Source organism: Plecotus auritus (assembly GCF_963455305.1).
Source record: "Plecotus auritus genome assembly, chromosome: 3".
NCBI lineage: Eukaryota > Metazoa > Chordata > Mammalia > Chiroptera > Vespertilionidae > Plecotus > Plecotus auritus.
Genome location: NC_137772.1, coordinates 115,034,317 through 115,057,640, shown reverse-complemented (window position 1 = coordinate 115,057,640; position 23,324 = coordinate 115,034,317). Strand labels below are relative to the sequence as shown.

The 23,324-nt window shown below is 43.6% G+C and overlaps 1 protein-coding gene across 1 annotated transcript in view; it reads left to right on the top strand.

The window, feature by feature from the left end:
* The first annotated feature begins 2,671 nt into the window (after positions 1-2,671).
* CECR2 (CECR2 histone acetyl-lysine reader) overlaps positions 2,672-23,324 on the top strand; it is a 187,633-nt gene continuing 166,980 nt past the window's right edge. The window contains exon 1 of the mRNA XM_080658754.1: positions 2,672-2,895. Coding sequence (XP_080514880.1) covers positions 2,770-2,895 — 126 coding nt within the window. The 5' untranslated portion in view covers positions 2,672-2,769. The remainder of the gene's footprint in view (positions 2,896-23,324) is intronic.

The window sequence follows — 23,324 nt, the reverse complement described above, 5'->3', positions numbered from 1 at the left end:
GATTGAAATTTCTTTTGAAAGCCGAAAACCAACTTCTGCGCATGGGCCACGAAGTTTCAATCACACTGTACGTGCACAACCGCACGTGGTATTTTGTGGAAGAGCCACACTCAAGGGGCCAAAGAGCCCCATGTGGCTTGCGATCTGCAGTTTGCCGACCACTGCACTAAGCCAAACCAGCCAAGCTAGACACCTGATTTTTTAAAGTCACTTTGGAGCAAAAAGGGTAGGTAATTACTATTACTATTATTTTTGTAAATAAGTCAAAATTAAATATTTTTTTTGTCAGATAGGCAAAAAATATATTTCTTGGTTTCCGCAGAATTTTAGTAATTAGTTTATGTGTGCTATGAGATGAAAAAGATGTAAATCGCTGATTTACAGGATTGTGGAGGAGGGAAGAGGACAACAGAGTAGCCTTCAAGTGGAGGTGGGAGGATTGTAACCAACATTCAAACATACTAGAGTAACCAAAACATGCTTTCTAGTATTGTGAACTGTTTGAGGCACTATTACGAAGCTGGCTAGTGACAAGAGGCCAGGTAAAAGGTTAAACAATGATGAGATAAAGGCAAGAATGAAAAGACGAGGAAAACCAGGAAAAAGAAGGTGGGGAAAGAACAGTCAGGATATAATGGATTCAAAACAAATGTTAAAGGAAAGCAGTAACCCTTTAATAAAAGAGAGACAAGTGTGGAAAGTCAAACTGATATGTGAGGAAATGAAGAAAAACAGGGGAAAATGTCCAATTCAGGTTATGTGATTAATTCCACAGTGGCTTGTCACCCTTTCACATCTTATCTATTAATAGAATATCTACATAATAGCTGTGCTTTAGAAACACACCAAAATGTACCCTCTGCTCTTTAAAATATATGGTAGAATTTGAGGATGAATTTTAAATCAATAGTTCCAGGTGATAAAAGAGCAAAACTACAAACCTTGGGGCTGTTTCTATGCAGAGGTGGGGTGAGGTGGGGGAATATTAGAAGATGAAGTATTTTGAAGTAGTTGATTAATAAAAGATACACTGAAATACACATTTTAAGAAGTTGGATTAAAAAAAAAAATGCTGCCTTATAAAAAGAAAACAGGTTATTAAAACTACCAGAATAAAGGGAGGGAGAGAAGTACCCAGACTCCAAAATCTATCACATAATGTTCATCACGTTTGCCATTCTCTCCAGACTTTACACTGCTCAAAGGTAGAAGAGGATCTTTGATTTCACCACCATACACTTTGTAATTGTACCTGTCACTCAATTAAGTACTTGATTAATCTGGGAGAAGCACCAGGAGCAGTGCTTCCTGTGAGAGGTCCTTTGAGACTTGAGTAGAATGCAATAAATACGAAATTGCAGTGATCAGTACAAATATCTGGGCATTCATTGTAGTTTTTCCGAATTTCTGGTCAGTTTTGGAGGTGATTTCCCCTTCCGCCTCCCCCAAGCTTAGAATTCTAACATACTGTAGAATGTAACATTTCTGAAGTGGAGGCCTCAACTCCTAGTCTTCTCTTAGCCTAAGGCGTACAGGTCTCCACTCCCAACACAACACACTCCTCAGACTATCTCCCTTTTCCCACCCACCACCTTTCTCATTACACTGTGACGGCAGCTTTTCTGCCGCCAGAGTAGTTGTAGGACTCCAGGCGCGTCTTTTTTTAAAAGCTTGTCTTCTTTAGGGCGGTCATACATGTCCATTTCCGGGGATGATGGGAGGGGGTCGCTCTTTCCACACCTCTGCTGATTGGTGCCTCCCCTACCCAACCCTTCCCGCTGCCTCCATCCTACTGAGTTCCACCTTAATCAGCACCTTCCACCTTCTTCCCTTGGAGAAAGGCAGCTCCTTAGGGTTTCTTGTATGGAATAAAAGTGTTAAATAACACGTGGAAACCACTTAATTTCTCTAGGCCTTAGATATCTGCTGAGCACAGTCCACTGGTTCTCCGCACCACCATCAGCACAAATAACATCTGACCTCCACGTGCGTCTTTCAGGATCTAGCCTCAGAAAGAACCACCCAGCGGGCCCTTTAAAAGGATGTAACCACTAAGGCCAAGTTGGGGGGTGGGAGAGAGACCCTTATTGTCCTTATTCATCAAAGTCATTAAACTCCTCAGCCCCAGACAAGCGGAGTGCTTCTCAGAGCAGTTCACAGGGTGCACCTCGCTCCCTTCTACTTACACTTCTTTCTTGGGGCGCTCAGTTCCCTCTCCCCTCCCCCTCTCTTCCCGTGCAGCTGTTCGGGGCCCGGGGTGGGGGCGGGGTTGTTGTTGTGGTGGGGCAGCCCCGCCCCCTCCTCGTGGCGGCCCCTCCCCCGGCCCTCTCCCCGCCCCCAGCCCCATCTGTTTTTGCTGGCTGTGAGATGATTACATTGTACGGGGCTGGGGGCGGCTACAGCCGCAGCCGCAGCCGCAGCCGCAGCCGCAGCCGCAGCCGCAGCCGCAGCCGCAGCCGCAGCCGCAGCCGCAGCCGCAGCCGCGGGATGGGGCGAGGGCGCGGAACCCGCGGACAGCGGGATCATCCGCCGCCTCAGTGACTGAGTCCGAGCCGCCGCCCCCCGCGCGCTCGTCCGCCCTCAGCTCATGCACCCGCCGAGCGGCGGCAGCAGCGGGAGAAGCAGCCGCCCCCGCCCCCGCCCCCGCCCTCGCCCCCGCCCCCGCCCCCGCCCGAGGAGCTGAGGCGGGAGTCCGGGCGGGCGGGCAGCGTGGGGCCGCAAAGAGCGCGTCGAGCACGGGGCCGGCGCTCCCGCCGCCACCGTCGGGAGATGTGCCCAGAGGAAGGCGGTGCGGCCGGGCTGGGCGAGCTCCGCTCCTGGTGGGAAGTCCCGGCCATAGCGCACTTCTGCTCGCTCTTTCGCACGGCGTTCCGCCTTCCCGACTTCGAGATCGAGGTGAGTGGCCGCGCGCGGCGCCCCTTTACCCTGCCCCACGGGTCGTCCGGAATTCCACGCGGAAGGGAGCGGCGCCGGAGACGCGGCCAGGCGTCCGCCCTCAGTAGAGGGCTCGGCGGGGGCGTGCGGCGCGGACTGGCCGGAGGGCACGAGTCCGGGCTCCGGACGTTGCCGGCGGCCTCCGCGCGCACCGCGCCTGTTCCTGCGAGTCGAAGCGGGAGGCGGTAGGGCGGGGGGGGAACTCGCTTTTGTGGGAGTGGGACCGCTGCTCTCCTCGGGCTTCAGGAGCTCCCTCTTGGGGCGGTGGAAGCGGCGAGCCAGCTGCTGTGGCCGGATGGGGTGCCGGGCGAGGCTCGCCCCCACCTCAGGGGCGCCTTGGGCTAACTCGGGCGGCGGGGACTAGGGCCTGGCTCGGCGCTGCGGCGCTGCGGAGGGAAAGTTTAGGACTCCGCTATTATTTGATAGTGCCCTTCCTCTCGGAACAGACGGCCCTCTTTATGTAGGGACCTCGAGAGCTCTTGGAGTCGATTTCGCCATTATCCCAACCGGCGATCGTGGAGGAGGAGGATGGCTCCGGCCAGGCCGAAGGTGCTTTCACACCCGAGGCTTTGTGATAGCCGCACTCAGACCAGGGGTCCTATCAGCAGGGCTGGTGGCGGGAGTGTGAGGAACCGGAGGTACAGGATCGCCAAAACGGGCAGCTGGCCTACCGGCATCCTCCTTTCTTTTTATTTTTGGAAGGGGGTGTGAAATATGTGATTGGTTGGCAGATTGAATTGCTTGCTCGCCTGTAGCAATATGCGTAGTGACTTACCACCTTTTGCCTTTGGAAAAAGATAAGTGGAAACTTGATCAGTTTTTTTTTTCAGTTTTGCCATTGAGTTCGCCGGTGGAGTAATCAAAATAAGAATCACCTATTTGGAGGAGCAAATCGTGGTTGTTGCCTCCCCACCCCCACTCATCTTACTTTCTGCCGTTTTCAGATTGATTTTAATTCGTTTACTCCTAAGGTTTTTGTCTCATCTTTAGTTTAAGATTCTTTGCGCAGATATCATTTGCTTCCCATATGAATAAAGTGTGGGAACTTGCTCTTGTTGCAGAGTTAATGAAATCGGGAAATAAAACGATCAAAAAGGGTAGGGTGGAAGATGAAGAGGAATGTAGGCTAATAAACTAGTACCATTCACTGGCTTTTGGCGTTTCTTAGTTCCTTAAACTGATGAAAATAATGTGATTAAAATGTTAGGAAGATATAATAACTTGGGTATTTTAGGTAGCACCATAGTGTTTATTTTCAAAGTTTGAACGTAACTGTAGAAAGCATGCTTTTTACTGAAAAATTTAGTGGCACAACTGTTTATATTGACTGAAGAGGAGAAACAGGGCTACAAAAATGAAAGGTTGGGGAATGCTAAAAGTCAAGGGATTTAACAATTACTCTGGTAATCCTGTGCTTTCTTTTAGTTGGCATAAAATTGTGAGTAGTTTATATCCTGATCCTCAAAATGGTGGCTATTGTGGGAGGTGTTGCCTGCAACGATGCCATCTTGGGTGCTGGTAAACGTGCCTCCAGCCCCAGGTAATGAAACTGAGGTGATTTTAAGGACCTGTTGTAAAGTACTGTGGAAAAACTCATCTTTCAAAATCTATATATTCCCAGTTTATTGATGGAAAAATAGAGGTAAATAATTTTGCCTTAAGTTGTTACAGATATCTAGAGTATTCTATAAATTACTTGTATTATGTTCTAAGAAATAAATTTGTGGTTTCTAAGTATTAGCTAGTTTAATTCCTAAAGGAAATGTAAGCTGATCAAAGAGATCAAATTTGTATGTAAAACAAATGAAAAGATCAGTTACAGGTGAGTAATGGGGCCATTTGAGATGTCTGTTTCTGGGCAGTGACACTTTTTTGTTGGTAAAGTGTATGCTATTTGAAATACATGTCACAGGAATGAATATTTGGACTCCATTTTGGTAACTACTCATACCTGTTTTTATTTGGAGATGTTCAGTAGATGGATAACAAGTGATAGAGATATTTTTACTTTGCAGTTCTTGTATAATTTTTCTCATTTCTCATGTAAAGTGTGTTTTGAAATGCTTAATGTGAAATTTAACTTAAAATTTTCAGTAGTTATCAGAAATTAAACATTTTAAATTTATTTTAGGCTTCTAATAAATTCAACTCAGTGACAGTGCAGAGCTCATCAGAAACAATATCAGTTTTTATTCTCTAAGTATAAGTAAATTTATTTTTATTTTGCTTAGATGATGTTTTAATCGAATAGTTTATTGTCTTGACAGTTTGAGAAACATTTCCTTGGTTAGAGTTTATGATGCAGTGGAAGACCCTTTAAAAAATCCCAAAACAGTTCTAATGCTGAGTAGTACTTTGTTAGGCCAGCTAAAAAGGCCCTACAATTTTAATTTATGGCAATCTTAAAAGATAAAATTGATGAATAATACCAAGTGGTAGAAGTTGGATATCAGATTTTAGGTAGCCAGTTTTCACCTGTGGGAAAAATCTCATTTTTACCCTGGACCACCAAGCTGAATCCATGGATTTAAAAAAAATTTAGGAAGCAGAATCCTCAAGGACTTGGCTTCTATTTAAAGTGAAGCAGTCTTTTAGAGAGTGAAGGGTTGTAAAGATTCATGATGCAATTCTGCCAGAGGTCAAGACCTCCTACTTATAGAACTGGTCCCCAAAGCACAGATATTATTTTTGCATGTAAAAAAAAAAACACCTTTGTTCTCTCTTCACCTTGAATGTACAGGATTTCTTCAGGAAGAGTCAATATACTTGCGTCTTACTTTGGGGATATGTTTAAGGCCTTATATGTTGTAGCCCACCCCCCAGATTGGTGTTCTCTAAACATCAGATAAAAAATCTGAATGTATAGGTCAGGAGTGGGGAACCTTTTCTCTCCCAAGGGCCATATTTATAACAACCCTTGCAGGCCATACAAAATTATCAACTTAAAAATTAGCCTGCTATATTTGGTCAAACATTTAATTAACTCACCCCTAATGCCTTGGCAGGGCCAGACCAAATGAGTTCTCAGGCCTCATATGGCCCATGGGCTGAACATTCCTTACCCTAGTTAGGTAATGCTGTAAGTTGTTCATAATTTCTGGTTTTAAAAATAATAAATAAGCATTATATAAAACTTAAAAATTAAAGCAAAATATAGGTAAGAGAATTAAAGTCACCATAATCCCACCACTCAAAGATAAAAGCAGTTAACTGTTAACATTGGGTCCCACCACTCAGGGATAACAGCTATTAAATTGTTAACAAATTAAGAGATTACCAAATATTCTCACAATGTATTTGCACCATAGATTGGGTGTTCTTTTTATTTTTCAGATGAGGCTATTGAAGTATAGCTGGACAACAGCGGATTAATGACACTGCATTCAGTACTTGGTATTGATTGATCTGCCCAAAGATTTCATACTGATTGTTCTTTTTCCTAGCCAAATTATTTTTACAGTGAATATAGTATGTTACTTGACCAAGGTAAAGTAGAGGAAGATAGAATCATTTTAGATAATCTGGTCTGGAGTTAGTCATGATGGGTGTGGGGTTGAGAACAGAAATTTCATCACAAACATTTCTGCATGTTTTCTCTAAAGAATTTGAGACCTTGATGTCTTTAGGTGACTATTTGAAAATGGTCATGTAAAATTATCTGAATGGTTTCTATATAGTATAGCAGCATGATAAAAAGAATCTATTAGTCCTGTCTACTGCTTTTTTCCCCTGAGCTTCCTGCTTTTGAGTACTGAAACCATTGCCTTCTTTGTAGCTCCTTTCTGGTTGTGATTGTATGTGGTTAATTAAAGTCCTCACCTAATCAGCATGATGATCTGGGGGCAGTACCTTTAATTCAGATTCCTGAATTCTACTCTTGGTGTTTTCTTGGATCCAGCCTCTTAGTTAAGACCACCAAGGCATGACTTATTCAGGAAAATAAGAAATAAAAATTGCTGAGGGTACATCAGTATATCAGTGGTTCCTACCCTGGGGCCTGTGGATGGGCTGTGGGAGTTTAATGTTGGTGTATATATATGCATTTCGCTGGAGGAGAGGGAATATCGCTCTCATCAAATTCTAGAAGTGATCCCCAACTATATAATGTTAAGTAAGAAGCCTTGAACTAGATGAAAGAATAAGTTGGCCCTGAATAGGGGAATCGGAAGCCTAGTTTCATGACACAAGATGCATTGGACTAGGAGTTAGGAAACTTGAACTCTGATTCTAACTGTGCCATTAACTAGCTCTTGTGACTTGGGGCAGGTTAAAATAACCTAGTGATAAATGCCACTTGTATAGTAGCACTTTATACATTTTCCAAATGTTGTTTTGTTTTATCCTTAGTCATCCTTAACCATCACCATGAGGTAGAAGGCATCCTCATTTTACAGATGAGGAAATTGAAAGTTAAGAGAGGCTAGGTTGCTTGCACACAGGCTTTCATTTGGATTTCAGGTTCTTTGATACCAAATTCTATGCTGTTGCTACTACCTCACACTGTTTCTACATCAGTTTTCATTATCTATAAAATGAAGGGCTAGACCTAAGTAATGACCAAGATTCCACAATGCAAATCTAGAGTTCTTTGGTTTTTAATAATGTAGAATGCCGAAGATCATTTTAAAACTTACGCTTAATTTAGTACAGAAGAACAACTTCATAATTTCATTTGTTTCTTTCAGTAAATATTTTTTGAGCATCTACTATGTGTGCTAGGCACAGTGTGTACTAGGTGCTGGAAATACAGATGTGAACGTAACACAGAAATACCTGCTCTCTTTTTAGCAGAAGGAGACAGACATTAAACTGTCTCAGAGGATGACAGGAAATCAAGTAGGGTAGAGGCTAGCCAAGTTGATCAGGTGGGTTGTTGCAATTTAAAATAGGGTGATTAGATATTGCCTCAATGTGAGAAGATGGTATTTGAACATGCCTGGAGATAATTTATCTAAAATGATTTAAAAATAAGTGGCTATTTAGTGTAAGATAACACATGATAAATGTCTTCTAAAGGTTCAGAATCTGCTCCTTCTCTGACAAGGAAAGCCCAAGAACAGGATGTGAATTATAGAGGGGCAAATGTATATGCCGTTTGAAATCCTGAAAGGGGAGAGAATGTTCTGTCAGAGTGTATCTCTCTAAAAGTGAATACTAGATCCTTTTCTGTTTATACCAACATCCTGAAAGGGCAGTCTTTTATTGTTTCTTTGTTTTTCAGTTTTTGCCTGCTATATGAACCTTCAAAGAGGTAGTTGGGAGCTTCTACAGTTGTAGAAAGGGCAGTACCCTCTCATCTCTCTCTGAAGGACAGTCTGTATTTGGCATCAGACTTGCTTTATGACAGAAGTTCAGTTGGGTCTTAATTTTCTGGAACACAGTTAGGATAGCCTAAAATAAAACTTGGCTGCATTCTGTACAACCAACCGTCTGCCCTTTGATCAGGAGAGTGCTGGGTTCTTGCAATTTGTTATAGGTAAGAATGAGGAGCATTACCAGAATGCTGGAAAATCCAACTGCAAAAACTGGTTTATGTGAAAATTCAGTGTGAACAGAGCCAAGATGGACAGAACTGCATGGCTTCCAACTATATGGTCTTAGATCTAGTTGATGGATTTTCAGACCTGGCCAGTGTTGCTCAGTGGTTAAGTATATCGGCCCTGAAGGGTCCTGGGTTCCATTCCCAGTCAAGGGAACATACCTGGGTTGCAGGTTTGCTCCTATCCTGGTTGGGGAGCATGCAGGAGGCAACCAATCGATGTGTTCCTCTCACATTGATTTTTTTTTCTCTCTCTCCCTGCCTCCTCCCCTTCCACTTTCTAAAAAAATAAATGGAAAAAATAACCTTGGGTGAGGATTAATTAAAAAGGAGGAGAAGGAGAAGGGGAGAAGAAGGAGAAGGAGAGAAGGAGGAAGGAAGAAGGAAGAAGGAAAAAGGAGAAATACATTTTCAGAGGGACCAAAGGGAGTTTGTCATTGAATTGTGATCTTAGATCACTTTTGGTTTCAAATGCCCCATTTTTAAAATGGAAATTTTAAACTAGGTGATTTCTACATTTTTCCTAGAACTAAATGTCTATGATTTTAGGAATGTTTCTCACTGGTTATGAGCTATATGAGAATCTGTGTTTTACAAATTAAATTTATACCAAATGAGAACTGCATAACCATACTTGTGTGTTTGTAGTTTATATGAATTTGTCTTTCTCTGGAAATCTTATCTGCAAACTAGAAGCCCAGTGCACGAAATTCATACATGGGTAGGGTCCCTAGGCCTGGCTGGCGATCAGGACCGATTGGGGCCTGCCAGCTGCCGGCTGGGACCTCCCTTCCACACTGCCTCCTGGTGGTCAGCCCACATCCTAGTGAGCGATCGAACTCCTGGTCAAACTCCTGAGGGGGACACTTTGCATATTAGGCTTTTATATATATAGAAATACGCTTTGAAAGGCGCTTTCAAGGCTTGAAGATTGACATTCTCACTCTTTCCAATGTCTTCAATCTGAGCTAATATTTTGAGGTTATGCAGAATTTTGGAGGATGAAAGTCTTGAATTATGTTATGGTCCCTTCACTTTTGTTTCTTATATTGAGCATGATTTTATACTTAGAACTTGGAATGAAATCCAGTATAGCTTCTAACTTGTAGTTTGTCTTTCATTTGATACTGCACCCTCTTCAGAGATCTGTTTTACCCTTCCCCTGAATTTTCATAGTTCATTGGATGCTGTTCTTTGGATGCTTATATTATATCTTCTTTATATTAGTCTCTAACACTAATCAGCTTATACTGGAAAACTTGGGAAAGTCTTTTTTTCAGTAGTTTTTATGATTGAGAAAGGAATTGCTGGATGTTTGAGCTCAGGATTCTGTGGGTTTCTTTAGTGCTCAGGGTTTCTGAGCCTCAGCACTATTGATGTTTTTGAACCAGATAACTCTTTGCTGTGGGAAGCAGTCATATGTATTTTAAGATATTTAGCAGCATCCCTGACCTCTAGGTGCCAGTAGCAACCCCAGTTATGACAAATAAGAATGTCTCCAGACATTGCCAAATATCTCTTGGGGGGACCAAGATTATCCTGCTTAAGAATCATTTCTTTAGCCCAGCCAGTGTGGCTCAGTTGGTTGAGTCTCATCCCATGCAACAGGAGGTCACAGGTTCGATTACGGTTCAGAGCACATGCCCATGTTGCTCTTGTGGGCTCGAACCCCAGTAGCAGGAGACAGCTGATGGATGTTTTTATCTCTCCCTCTCCCTTCCTCTTTCTGAAATCAATAAAAACATTAAAAACAAACAAAAACAAACAAGAATCACTCCTATAGAGTATAAGTAGGGAAGACTTAAGTGTTGGCCATTGTATAGAAGGAACACTATATGAAGTACTTGAGTTTTTCCTTCTGATAGTGATTCTTTTTCATAAATGCAAATGTTTAATATTTCTGTTAATAGAAATAGAAAGAAATCAAAGTTGCTTCCAGATATGCATGTCATTAGCAGTTGCACATGCTGGGAAACGTAATTTTTTTCTTGTGTAGTCATTTAAAGAGAGTGGTTTGGGGGTAGTGGAGAAGAGGGTGTGAAGCTGACTGGGCCCTATAAAAGCCCTCCCTCAGGCAGGGGCTAGTTGCTTGATGCTCTTGTGAAAGAAGGTGTGTTGTGATGCAGCCTCAGGCTGGCTTGCCCTGCTGCCATTGCCTGTCAGGGCTTAGGCTCTTCTTGACAAATCTCTTGAACATTGTGTAGTGGTGGACTGTTGTGGGTGGATGAGGGCGAGGATTAGTCATAACCAGTTCAGAAGCTCAATGAGGCCCAAGCTCTGTGTTTGTGTGTGTGTCCCAGTCCTGGCATGCACATTTGGGACATATGCAGATACCAAGCTATATAAAGTTTATTTTTCCAAAGACTTTTCAATTTAGAACATACCAACCACAGAATCTTTTTTTTTTTTTTAATATATTTTATTGATTTTTTTACAGAGAGGAAGGGAGAGGGATGATAGAGAGTCAGAAACATCGACGAGAGAGAAACATCGATCAGCTGCCTCCTGCACACCTCCCACTGGGGATGTGCCCACAACCAAGGCACATGCCCTTGACTGGAATCGAACCTGGGACCCTTCAGTCCGCAGGCCGACGCTCTATCCACTGAGCCAAACCGGTCAGGGCCAGAATCTTTCTTGATGTTACTCTAAATATTTTTATGGTTTCTCCCATTGGATTTTCCTCTTAGTATGGCAAAATATTTATGGATTTAAATAAATTTTCGTTTGGGTTTGGAGAAAAAAATGTGATGATGACTTAAGCAGTTATAAATAGTACACTGTGAAGGGCTTTGAGTCTTGGAAGAATAACTGTAGAACTTCAATGGGATGTTATCATTTACCTGTGGCTTCTGAAGGTGTGTTTTTACAAAAGAGTGTCCATTTTTGCCACCTTGGGGTATCTGGTCCCAGTGCCTTATTTTTCGTTCTTTATCTTTTTGGCTGGGAAGTAAGACTTGGATACACTTTTTTTTTTCTCTCTTGCTCCATTGTTGTGCTACTCTACCTATGCCCTAGGGTTTGTTTGGGCTATGGTGGAGGAGCGGTTAAATTTCTGGCCTGCGTCAGGGTATAAATCCCAGAATTTGTATAAATAGTGTGAAGTCGGTCACTTTTGCAGCCAAAAGAAGTTTTCTTTTGGAGAGTAATTGATCCTTCAAAGTAATTCTCTCATATGCTCTGTTTTGTACTTAATGATCCCCACACCCATTTAAAATGTAATATGGTTTATGTAAAATTACATGGAAGATAATTTTTCATTTTCCTGTTTAAAGTCCCTGATCTCAGGTGATGTTTGTGATAGATATTTGGCTAGTTTAAGTGATGTCATGTTCTTGTAAGTTTCACACTGTAATGGTCAGCTCTTAGCTCGGGTGGGGTCCTGCCGGCTCAGCCCCAATCGGGACGAATTGGGGCCGGGCCTGTCAGGAGAAGGAGATGGCAAGAGGGAGGTTGCATCAGGGCCGTGCTGGCTGGGGGAGGGGCAAAGGGTGATTGGCCCACAGGCCCCTCCCCCAATTGGGGTGGGTGGCCAGTTGGGGTCAGGGCCAGCTGTGGGGAGGGGTGAGTGGCTGATTGGGGGTCAGCAGCCGGGGGAGGGGCCATGGAAGGTTGGCCATCCACCTCCACCCTTGATTGGTATGGAAGGGGCAGATTAGGGGGAGTGGCCACAGGCCAATCAGGGTAGTGGGGCCCCTCAGGGGTGGGGCTGGCCAGGGGGAGGGGCTGCAGGCTGTTGGCTGGCTGGCCACACCCATGATTGGGGGAATCAGGGGTGCGGTTGGCTGTGGGGGAGGGCCTCAGGGGTTTGCAGGCCAGCACCAACCCCCATCGGGCCGGTTCTCTGGCCTCAGTGGGTGTCATAGCGGCCAGTGGTTACGGCATTTCAGTCGCTGGCTTTTTATATATGTACTAGAGGCCCAGTGCACGAAATTCGTGCATGGGGGTGTGTGTCTCTCAGCTCAGCCTGCACCCTCTCCAATCTGGGACCCTTTGAGGAATGTCCGACTGCCCGCTTAGGCCCGATCCAGGTAGGATTGGGCCTAAATGGGCAGTCGGACATCCCTCTCACAATCCAGGACTGCTGGCTCCTAATTGCTCACTTGCTTGCCTTCCTGATTGCCCCTAACTGCTTCTGCCTGCCAGCCTGATCACCCCCTAACCACTCCCCTGCCAGCCTGTTTGCCCCTAACTGCCCTCCCCTGCAGGCTTGATCGCCCACAACTGCCCTCACTTGCAGACCTGGTCCCTCCCAACTACCCTCCCCTGCTGACCATCTTGTGGCAGCCATCTTGTGTCCACATGGGGGCAGCCATCTTTGATCACATGGGGGCGGCCATCTTGTGTCTTAGAGTGACGGTCAATTTGCTTATTACTCTTTTATTAGATAGGACTAGAGGCCCGGTGCACAAAATTCGTGCACTGGGGGTGGGTGTCCCTCAGCCCAGCCTGCATCCTCTCTAATCCGGGACTGCTGGCTCCCAATAGCTCATCTACCTGCTTTCCTGATTGCTACCTAACAGCATCTGCCTGCCAGCCTGATTGACACTTAACTGCTCCCCTGCCAGCCTCATCGACGCCTAACTGCTCCCCTGCCGGTCCGATTGCCCCCAACTACCCTCCCCTGCTGGCCTGCTCGCCCCCAACAGCCCTCCCCTGCCAGCCTGGTCCCCCCTAACTGCCCTCCCAAGCAGGTCCGGTCGCTCCCAACTGCCCTCCCATGCAGGCCTGGTCCCCCCCAACTCCCCGCCCTCCCCTGCAGGCCAGGCCTGGTTACCCCCAACTGCCCTCCCCTGTTGGCCTGATCACCCACAACTACCCTCCACTGCCGGTCATCTTGTGGCAGCCATCTTTGACCACATGGGGGTGGCCATCTTGTGCGAGGGTGTGAGGGTCAATTTGCATATTACCTCTTTATTATATAGGATTTTAAAAAAATAAATCTTTATTCAGATTATTACAATTGTTTCTCCTTTTCCCCCCCATAGCTCCCCTCCACCCAGTTCCCACCCCACCTTCTGCCCTTACCTCCCCCCCACTGTCCTCGTCCATAGGTGTATGATTTTTGTCCAGTCTCTTCCTGAACCCCCCATACCCCTTTCCCCCTGAGAATTATCAGTCCACTCCCTTTCTATGCCCCTGATTCTATTATATTCACCAGATTATTCTGTTCCTCAGGTTTTTAATTCACTTGATTTTTAGGTTCACTTGTTAATGGATATGTATTTGTTGTTCATAATTTGTATCTTTACTTTTTTCTTCTTCCTCTTCTTTTTTTTTTTTTAAATACATTTTATTGATATTTTACAGAGAGGAAGGGAGAGGGATAGAGAGCTAGAAACATCGATCAGCTGCCTCCTGCACACCTCCCACTGGGGATGTGCCCGCAACCAAGGTACATGCCCTTGACCGGAATCGAACCCGGGACCCTTCAGTCCGCAGGCCGACGCTCTATCCACTGAGCCAAACCGGTTTCGGCCTTCTTCCTCTTCTTTAAGAATACCTTTCAGCATTTCATATAATACTGGTTTGGTGGTGATGAACTCCTTTAGCTTTTTCTTATCTGTGAAACTCTTTATCTGCCCTTCAATTCTGAATAATAGCTTTGCTGGGTAGAGTAGTCTTGGTTATAGGTTCTTGCTATTCATCACTTTGAAAATTTCTTGCCACTCCCGTCTGGCCTGCATAGTTTCTGTTGAGAAATCAGCTGACAGTCGTATGGGTGCTCCCTTGTAGGTAATTAACTGTTTTTCTCTTGCTGCTTTTAATATTCTCTCTTTGTCTTTTGCTCTTGGCATTTTAATTATGATGTGTCTTGGTGTGGTCCTCTTTGGATTCCTTTTGTTTGGGGTTCTCTGTGCTTCCTGGACTTGTAAGTCTATTTCTTTCACCAGGTGGGGGGAGTTTTCAGTCATTATTTTTTCAAATAGGTTTTCAGTATCTTGCTCTTTCTCTTCTTCTGGCACCCCCATAATTCTGATGTTGGTACTCTTGAAGTTGTCCCAGAGGCTCCTTACATTATCTTCAGCTTTTTGGATTTTTTTTTCTTTTTGCTTTTTCCGTTGAGTGTTTTTTGCTTCTTTGTATTTCAATTCTTTGACTTGATTCTTGTGTTCCTCTAGTCTGTTGTTGGGTCTCTGTATAATATTTTTTATTTCAGTCAGTGTATGTTTAATTTCTAGTTGGTCCTTTTTCATATCTTCGAGGGTCTCGTTATATTTATCGGCCTTTTCTAGGATATTCTTGAAAAGCCTTATAACCGTGGTTTTGAATTCTTTATCCAGTTGTTTGTTTTCCTCCATTTCTTTCATTAGTGATCTGTTTCTTTGTCGCCGCATTTTCACTGCTTCCCTGAGTTGGTAGGGTAGCTTTGTGTGCTAGGTTTCCTATATGGCCCAGTGGGTCGGCCTCCCCAGTTAACCTGAGGTGGATACTCTCGGTGCACTCCTTTGTGGACTGTGTGTACAGCCTTGTTGTAATTAAGTCTTGATTGTTGTTGGTATCACTGGGAGGAATTGACCTGCAGGCCAGTTGGCTGTGAGGATCAGCTGTGTCTACGCTGGGAAAAGTTCGGTGCTGGAGACAGCCTTATAGGATTAGACTTGCCAAATTGCAATAGCCTCTGTGCTCAGCTTGGATGGGGTGGAGTCTCAGGGCAGAGCAGACAGTCTTGGTTTCCCGTCAGCGTTGCCCTTGCGCGTGCACACCTCCAGATCTCTGCCTTCCCCGCCTCCTGAGTCTCCGCCCGAGAGTCCAGATTCCCCCCCGTAAGAGCGTGGGTCCCCAGGGGCTCGCCTGGAACTGGGGTTCAGTGCAGTCAGAACTGGGGTTCAGTGCAGTCAGGAGCTTCTGACTCCCTTCTGCTAGGGAAAGCCTGTGGCAACCTCCGCAGTCTTTGTGCGCACTGGCGCGCGCGCCTCCAGACCCCTGCCCGCCGGGGCTCCCCCGGGTCTCCCCCCAGATCTCTGAGTCTCCGGGTGCCTTTCTCTCTACCTGACAGACCAGACTCCCCCTGTATGAGCCTGGGTCCACGGGGTTTCGCTCGGAACTGGGGTTCAGTGCAGTCGGAACTGGGGTTCAGTGCAGTCGGAACTGGGGTTCAGTGGGTTGGGGGCTTCCTTCCCCCTTCCGCCAGCGAAAGTCAGCCAGGCTCTCAGCCGCCCTTCCTCTCTGCGCGCACAAAGACCCTTTGCCGTACCTCCAATTCTCTGTGAGCTTTTCTCTTTCCTTCTAGTTGTAGAATTTCCACTCAGCCAGCTTTCCTGTGGTTCTGGATGGGGTCCATTCTGTGTTTTAGTTGTAGTTTTGAAATTGTTTTGCGAGGCAGCAGTTTAGGTGCTTACCTACGCTGCCATCTTGGTTTCTCCTATTATATAGGATTTTTAATTGATCCTTGATTCTTTGCCGGAGTCTATTATTACATCATAGTTGCTAGTTATTTTCAAATTCCATCATTCCTTTTACATTTATAAGTTGGCATACATAGTGTTTATTTGTAAACTTTAAGTGTTTGATTAAAAACTTTTTAGTATATGATAAGAATGTAATTTTATAAGAAGTTTTTGTTGGAAATTTTTTCAAGTGGACTATGACAGTATTCACAAAGTGAAATCATTTTTGAAAACTTTCAATATCATTTTTTTATTTTACTTTTATTTAAATATTTCAAACTTACGGTTAGGTTCACCAGTTAACATTTCACTGAGTTAGCTTTGTTTTTTTGTTTTTTTTTTTTTTTTTTTTTTGTTAGTTTGTTTTTGTTTATTCTGAATCCTTTGAAAGTAAGTTGGCAATGTGATGATACTTGATCCAAAAATACTTTATACAAAGGAATACGTGCATTCCTTTGACTAGGGACCTTCTCCCAAAGACCACAATAGCATGCTCACATAATTCTCTAATAACGTGTAACCAGTCCATATTCAAATACCCTTGTCTCCACAATGACTTTTTTTTTTTTTGAGAGAGAGAAACATTGACTTGTCATTCCTCTTATAGATGCATTCATTGTATGCTTCTTGTTTTTGCCCTGACTGGAGATGGAACCTACATCCTTGGCATTTTGCCCACCAACTGAGCTATCAGCTAGGGCCCACAATAACTTATAGATGCTGTTCCACACCTCTATCCAGGTTCATACATTGTGATTGGTTGTTAAGGGGATTAGTTTTTAAGCTGGTTGAAGCCAATCCATTTATCCTAGTAATAGGGAAAAAATGGTAAAATGATTTAAGTTTTAAGCTGTAAGTATATTAGGTGAAATAATAAGGGGAAAAAAGAGAGTTTATTGGAAAAATGTGGTTCCAATCCAGGCTGTACTCAAGGTCTGGACAAGCCACTTAACCTCTCTGAGCCGCAGCTTCTTCATTGGCAAGTTTATCACTTACTCTGTAGAGTTATAATGAGATTCAAATGAGTTAAAGTATATGAGGTCCTGGCATAAGTTTTTGATAGCTTTATTGAGGTATAATTGATATACCATACAATTCACCCATTTAAAGTATATAGTTTAGTGCTTTTTAGTATAGTATTCACAAATTAGTGCAACCATCACCACAGCCAATTTGAGAACATTTTCATTACCTCAAAAAGAGCCCCCACCCTTTTGCAGTCACTGCTACCTCCCATCTCCCCCTTTACCCCAGTTGTAAGCAACCACTAAACTATTTTCTATAGCTATAGGTACCCCTTTTCTAAGTTTTCATAATGAATGGAATCATACAGTATGTGGTTTTCTGTGACTGGCTTTTACCTAGCATAATTTTTTCAAGGCTCATCCATGTTGTGGTGAGTATCAGTACTTCATTCCTTTTTATAGCTGGATAATAATATTTCACTATATGGTTATATTATTTTATTTACCTACTAGAGGCCCAGTGCACAGATTTGTGCACTGATGAGGGGCGTGGCCTGCGGGAATTGCCTGCTGCAGGAGTGCTGCTCATCTTGGTCAGTGGGAGCACACTGACCACCAGGGGGCAGCTCTTGCGTTGAGCATCTGCCCCCTGGTGGTCAGTCCATGTCATAGTGACTGGTCGACCGGTGGTTCTGGTTGTTCCTCTGTCAGTCACTGGGCTTTTATATATATAGATTGATGGACATTTAGATTATTTCCACCTTTGGCTATTATGAATAATACTGCTATAAACATTGGTGTGCAAGTTTTTGTGTGGTCATATGTTTTGATTTTCTTTGGGTATATACTCAGGTTGGATATTGCTGGGTCATATGGTAACTATGTTTGATATTTGGAGAAACTACTTGATTGTTTACCAAAGAGGCTGCACTATTTTCTGTTCCCACCGCTCCTTTACAAGGACTCGAGTTTCTCCACATCCTTGCCAACACTTAACTGACTCTTTGGGTCTCATCTTGTTTTGCATTTTCCTGATGACTAATGATGTTAAGCATCCTTTCATTTACTTACTGGCCATTTGTATATCTTTCTTGAAGAATTATCCAGATCCTTTGTCCACTTTAAAATTGGGATGTCTTTTTATTTTTGAATTATAATAATTCTTTAAATATTCTAGATATAAGTCTCTCATAAGATAAATGATTTGCAAATATTTTCTCCCATTCTATGGGTTGTCTTTTCATTTTCTTGACGGTATCTTTTGAAGAACAAGTGTTTTAAATTTCTTTTTTCTTTTCTTTAGAGTCATTATCTTTGCTTTTTTAGTATTTTTAGTATCATTTGTTATTGCTTACCTATTTTATGTATTTCCATAATGTTTTTGTTTCGTATTTTGCTACTACGTTTGTTATCAATATCCATAGCTCTGTAAGATGTTTTGTGGCACTTGAGAAAAATGTGTATTCCTCTATTGTTAGATGGGATGTTTGGTATATACAGTTGTCTGCTTGTTCTAAAGCAGCAATTTTCTTTTTTTTTTCTTTAATTGTTTGAAATATTACAAATAGTACATATGTCTCCTTTTTTTCCCCCCCATTGACCTCCCCCCGGCCTCCCCTTCCCCCCAGTACATGCCTTTACCTGCCCGCTCCCCGCCCCCCCCCCCCCCCCCAGTGTCTTTTATCCATTGGTTATGCTTATATGCATGCATACAAGTCCTTCGGTTGATCTCTTACAGCCCCCCCACCCCCCATCCTCCTCTGCCTTCCTGCTGTAGTTTGACAGTCTGTTCAATGCTTCTTTGCCTCTGTATCTATTTTTTCCCCCATTTCTTTCTTTTAAAAAATCTTGCCTCTGCAGACTAGTAATAAACATATAATAACAAAAAATGTTTGAGTCCCAATTTCAATGTCCAACAGTTCTGAGTCCCCGTTTCAATGTCAAACAGTTGCTTAAGTGTACATGTCAGCAATGATATCTGGATGGTGGGCACATGGTGGCAATGCAGGTCCGACCCTCTCTGGTTTGGTCCTAGGCAACCTGCTGCGTCGCACAGCTGCTGACTGCTAGCGTGGCAAGGCGTCATCAGCGTCTTCCATCTCTGGACTGTTTCTCCTCTTGTCTTCGTGGTTGGAGCAGACCTGTCAATTCCTCTCTGTTGCAGGAATCCACATGGTCTTGGAGTTGTTTTCTGAAAATATACAAACATGTTCTCGACCAAAAGTTAATAAAGGAATCTTTTCTATATAATTGATTTGGGATCCTTTTTATTTTGGCCCAAACGATTTTCCTTTGTCTTATTTAGACACCATGTGTGTTTTTCATGGGTGTCTTGCTGTTAGCATTACAAATAAAAACTAATTTTGTAAAGTAAAAGTTTTCTAGATGTAATTTACTTATAGGATATTTTTCCTTACATGATATTACCCTACTATCCCCCCTTTTTTGATTAATGTAGGCTTTCGTAAATTTTATAATGCAGTCTTGATAACTTTAATTTTAATTTTTTGCACAAAAAATATGACTGCTTTAGTTTCATTGCATGTTCAGGAATTTTACCGTGAGATGAACTACCAATAGAAATTTTAGTTACCACATTAGGAACAGCTTGTTGTCCAGTACAATTAAATTTTCTTGAATATTCACTTATTTCAATTAGCCTATTTAAATTAATCTGAAAACTTGATTATTATTTTACTGTCAAATTTAATACTCTACCAACAATCTTAGTTTACCCTGTAAATATTAGTGGAAAGGATTATTTGCATTCTTGAGTAGGCCCTGAGCATTCCTGGTGCTAGGCTGGATTTAGATATAGGGCAGCTGCTGTCTGCCAAGTCTCTGTCTGTTGCCGGGGTCCCAATCTGAGCTGAGCCAAGTCACTGTCACCTGTGTCCCGATCTGAGCTGGGCGTGGGAAGCAAAGCAGCCATGGGAGCAGGAGACCTCCCTCAGACGGGGTGGGGGTTCAGGCCCCTGCAAGGTTTGGGGGGTGAGGGTCTGTGCCCCACTTCTCTTGCCCCCAAGTTCTCTCCTGATGCCCCCTCTGCGACTGTGCTTGTCTTAGGTTGTTCCTTCCCTGAGGAATCTTACCCGTCTCTGGCTAACCAGTCATTCTCCAGGGCCAAGCAGGGTGATGTGAGGTTCAGTTCTATCTCCTTGGTAGCCTATGCCCCCGTGGCCTCCACGCCCAGCACCTGCCTTGGGATCCCCTGGCCTGCTGGCGGGGCCCCAGCACTGATCACATATCTCGGGGAACTCAGGTTTCTTCTCCAGGGAGGGCCCACTAAAGCAGCAATTTTCAAGCCATGGCACACCAGTGTGCCACAAGAATTTTTAAAACTTGCAGTACCTGACTAGTCAGGGGAGCATTGACCTCTTTTCCTTTGCATTGTCAAATTAAAAAAATGATAACAGCCAACACAACCATAGCTGTCTGGTGTGAATGACCTGTCTTGGACCATACATATATGGGTCATATGATAGAGTTGAATTTTATTGGTTGTGTCGCATAATAAGGTTATGTCTGGTTGGTTCTTTTTCTTTTTTTTTTTGTTTGTTAATCCTCCCCTGAGGATATTTTTCCATTGATTTTTAGGGAGAGTGGAAGAGAGAGGAAAGACAGAGAGAAACATCAATGTGAGAGAAACACCTCGACTGGTTTCCTCCTGCAGGAGCCCTGACCAGGGCCCAGGAAGGGAGGAACCTGCAACCTAAGTATGTGTACCCTTGACTGGAATCGAACCTGGGACCCTTTGGTCTGTAGGCCAACACTCTTTCCATTGAGCCAAACCTGCTAGGGCTGATTGGTTAATTCTTGGTACCAGAAATCCTTACATGCAAGTATAAGCACCTGATTTTTTTTTTTTTTAATATATATTTTATTGATATTTTACAGAGAGGAAGGGAGAGGGATAGAGAGCTAGAAACATCGATGAGAGAGAAACATCAATCAGCTGCCTCCTGCACACCTCCTACTGGGGATGTGTCTGCAACCAAGGTACATGCCCCCGACCGGAATTGAACCCGGGACCCTTCAGTCCGCAGGCCGACACTCTATCCACTGAGCCAAACCGGTTTCGGCAGCACCTGATTTTTTAAAAATCACTTTGGAGCAAAAAGGTAATAACTGTTATTTTTTTTTTTTTGGTGTGCTATAGAATTTTAGTAATTAGTTTATGTATGTCATGAGATGAAAAAGGTTGAAAATAGTTGTTCTAATGTATGGTTAAATTTATCACTTTTGATTTTTTTTTTGTCTCGACAATCCCTTGCTAATAGTAGGGTATTAAGTCCTCTACTGTTACTATGTCTATTCCTCCCATAGGATCTATTATATTTTTTCTTTTGTTGCTCATGCTTTTGGTCTCATATCTAAGAATCCTTTGCCAAAATAAGGTCATAAAGATTTATCCTCATGCTTTCTTTTAGAATTTTGTAGTATACTAGTGGCCGGGTGCACAAATTTCATGCAAGGGGGTTGTGTGTGGGGGTGGGGACCCTCAGCCCGGCCTGCACCCTCTCCAATCCAGGATCCCTCTGGCAATCCAGGCCTGCTGGCTTCTAACCGCTCACCTGCCTGCCTACCTGATCACCCCTAACTGCTCTCCCTTCCTGGCCTGATCTCACTAACTGCTCTCCCCTCCTGGCCTGATCACCCTAACTGCCTAACTTTTCTTCCCCTCCTGGCCTGATTCCCCTAACTGCCACCTTCTCCCTTCTCCCGCAGCGCCGGTCTTCTCACCTTCTCCCTTCTTGCACGGTGCTGGCCTTCTCCCTTCTGCCTTCTCCCACAGCCTCTGCAAAAGGGACCGTGGCGCTGGACCGGCCCTCACAGCTGCCGTGGCTGCCGGCCCTTGGCCCTTGCAGCCACTGTGGCTTTGTCTGGAAGGATGTCTTGTCTAATTAGCATATTACCCTTTTATTAGTATAGATAGTATAATTTTCTAGTATTTAGGTCTTTGATCTATTTTACATTAATTTTTGTGTGTCATGTCAGTAAAGGTTCAATCAAGTTTATTCTTTTTCATGAGGCTATCCAGTTGTCCCAGTACCATTTGTTTAAGACTATTCTTTTCTCATTGAATGATCTTGGCATCCTTGTCGAAAATCAGTTGACCATGGATATAATTATGTTTCAGTGATCTGTGTGTCTTCTTGTGCCAGTACTACACTGTCTTGATTAGTGATGCTTTGTAGTGAGTTTGGAAATCCTGGAAGTTTGAGTCTTCCTTTGTTCTTTTTCAGGATTGTGTTGAATTTGTAGATTTGCTTTGGGGCTATTAGCATTTTAACAACTTTAAGTCTTCTAATTCTTCAATATGGGATTTTTTCCATTTATTTGGGCTTTCAACAATGTTATGTAGTTTTCTGAGTGTTTTTGGTGCTTATGTTAAATTTATTGTGAAGTTTTTTAAAATTTTTGTTACTATTGTGAATGGAATTGTATTTTTTCATTTTCAGAATGTTCATTGACAAATTGTTTTTTTCAAATCAATTTCATTGACCTTTGATACAATGCAGTGCATCCTGTTTAGATATATAGCTTGACTTTTAACAAATACCTGCATCCTTGTAACTATCACCACTTCAGTTAATATATAGAACATGTTTATCATCTTCAAATTTTTCCTTGTGCCCCTTGGCAGTTGACCCTCATCTCTACTCTGGTCTAAAGCAATCACTGATCTGCTGTCACTGTAGATTACTTGCCTTTTCTAGAGTTTCATATAGTCTTATAGTTTGTGTTCTTTGTATCTCCCTTCTTTCAGTCAGCATACATGCTCCCTACTGGGGATGGAGTCCACAACCTGAACAGGACAGCTCGCAACCTTTTGTTACACAGGACAGCACCCATCGAATCATTATGCTGACTGCCCTGGTAGAGCCACACCTGCCAGGGCAGTCAGCATAATGATTTTAAGATGCAGCATGTTGTGTGTATCAGTGGTTAATTGTTTAAATTAGTAAATAGTATACCATTGTAAGGCTATTCTACAGTCTATCCATTGATAGACATTTCAGTTCTTTCCAGGTTTTGACAGTCCTATATAATAAAAGTCTAATATGCAAATCGACTGAACAGCGGAACAACTGGTCACTATGATGCACACTGATCACCAGGGAGCAGATGCTCAATGCAGGAGTTGCCCCCTGGTGGTCACAGCGCTCCCACAGGGGGAGTGCTGCTCAGCCAGAAGCCAGGCTCATGGCTGGTGAGCGCAGTGGTGGTGGTGGGAGCCTCTTCTGCCTCTGCGGCAGCACTAAGGATGTCCGACTGATGGCTTAGGCTCTTGGACTGCGAGAGGCTGCAGGCCCGGCTGAGGTGGACCCCGCCCCCCCCCCCTGCTGAGTGCACCAATTTCATGCACTGGGCCTCTATTTTTGAATAAAAGCATTGAGTATATTAACATATAAGTCTTTGTGTGGACATATGATTTCAATCCTCATAATACCTAGCAACTTAATTACTGGGTCATATCTAAGTGTTTAACTT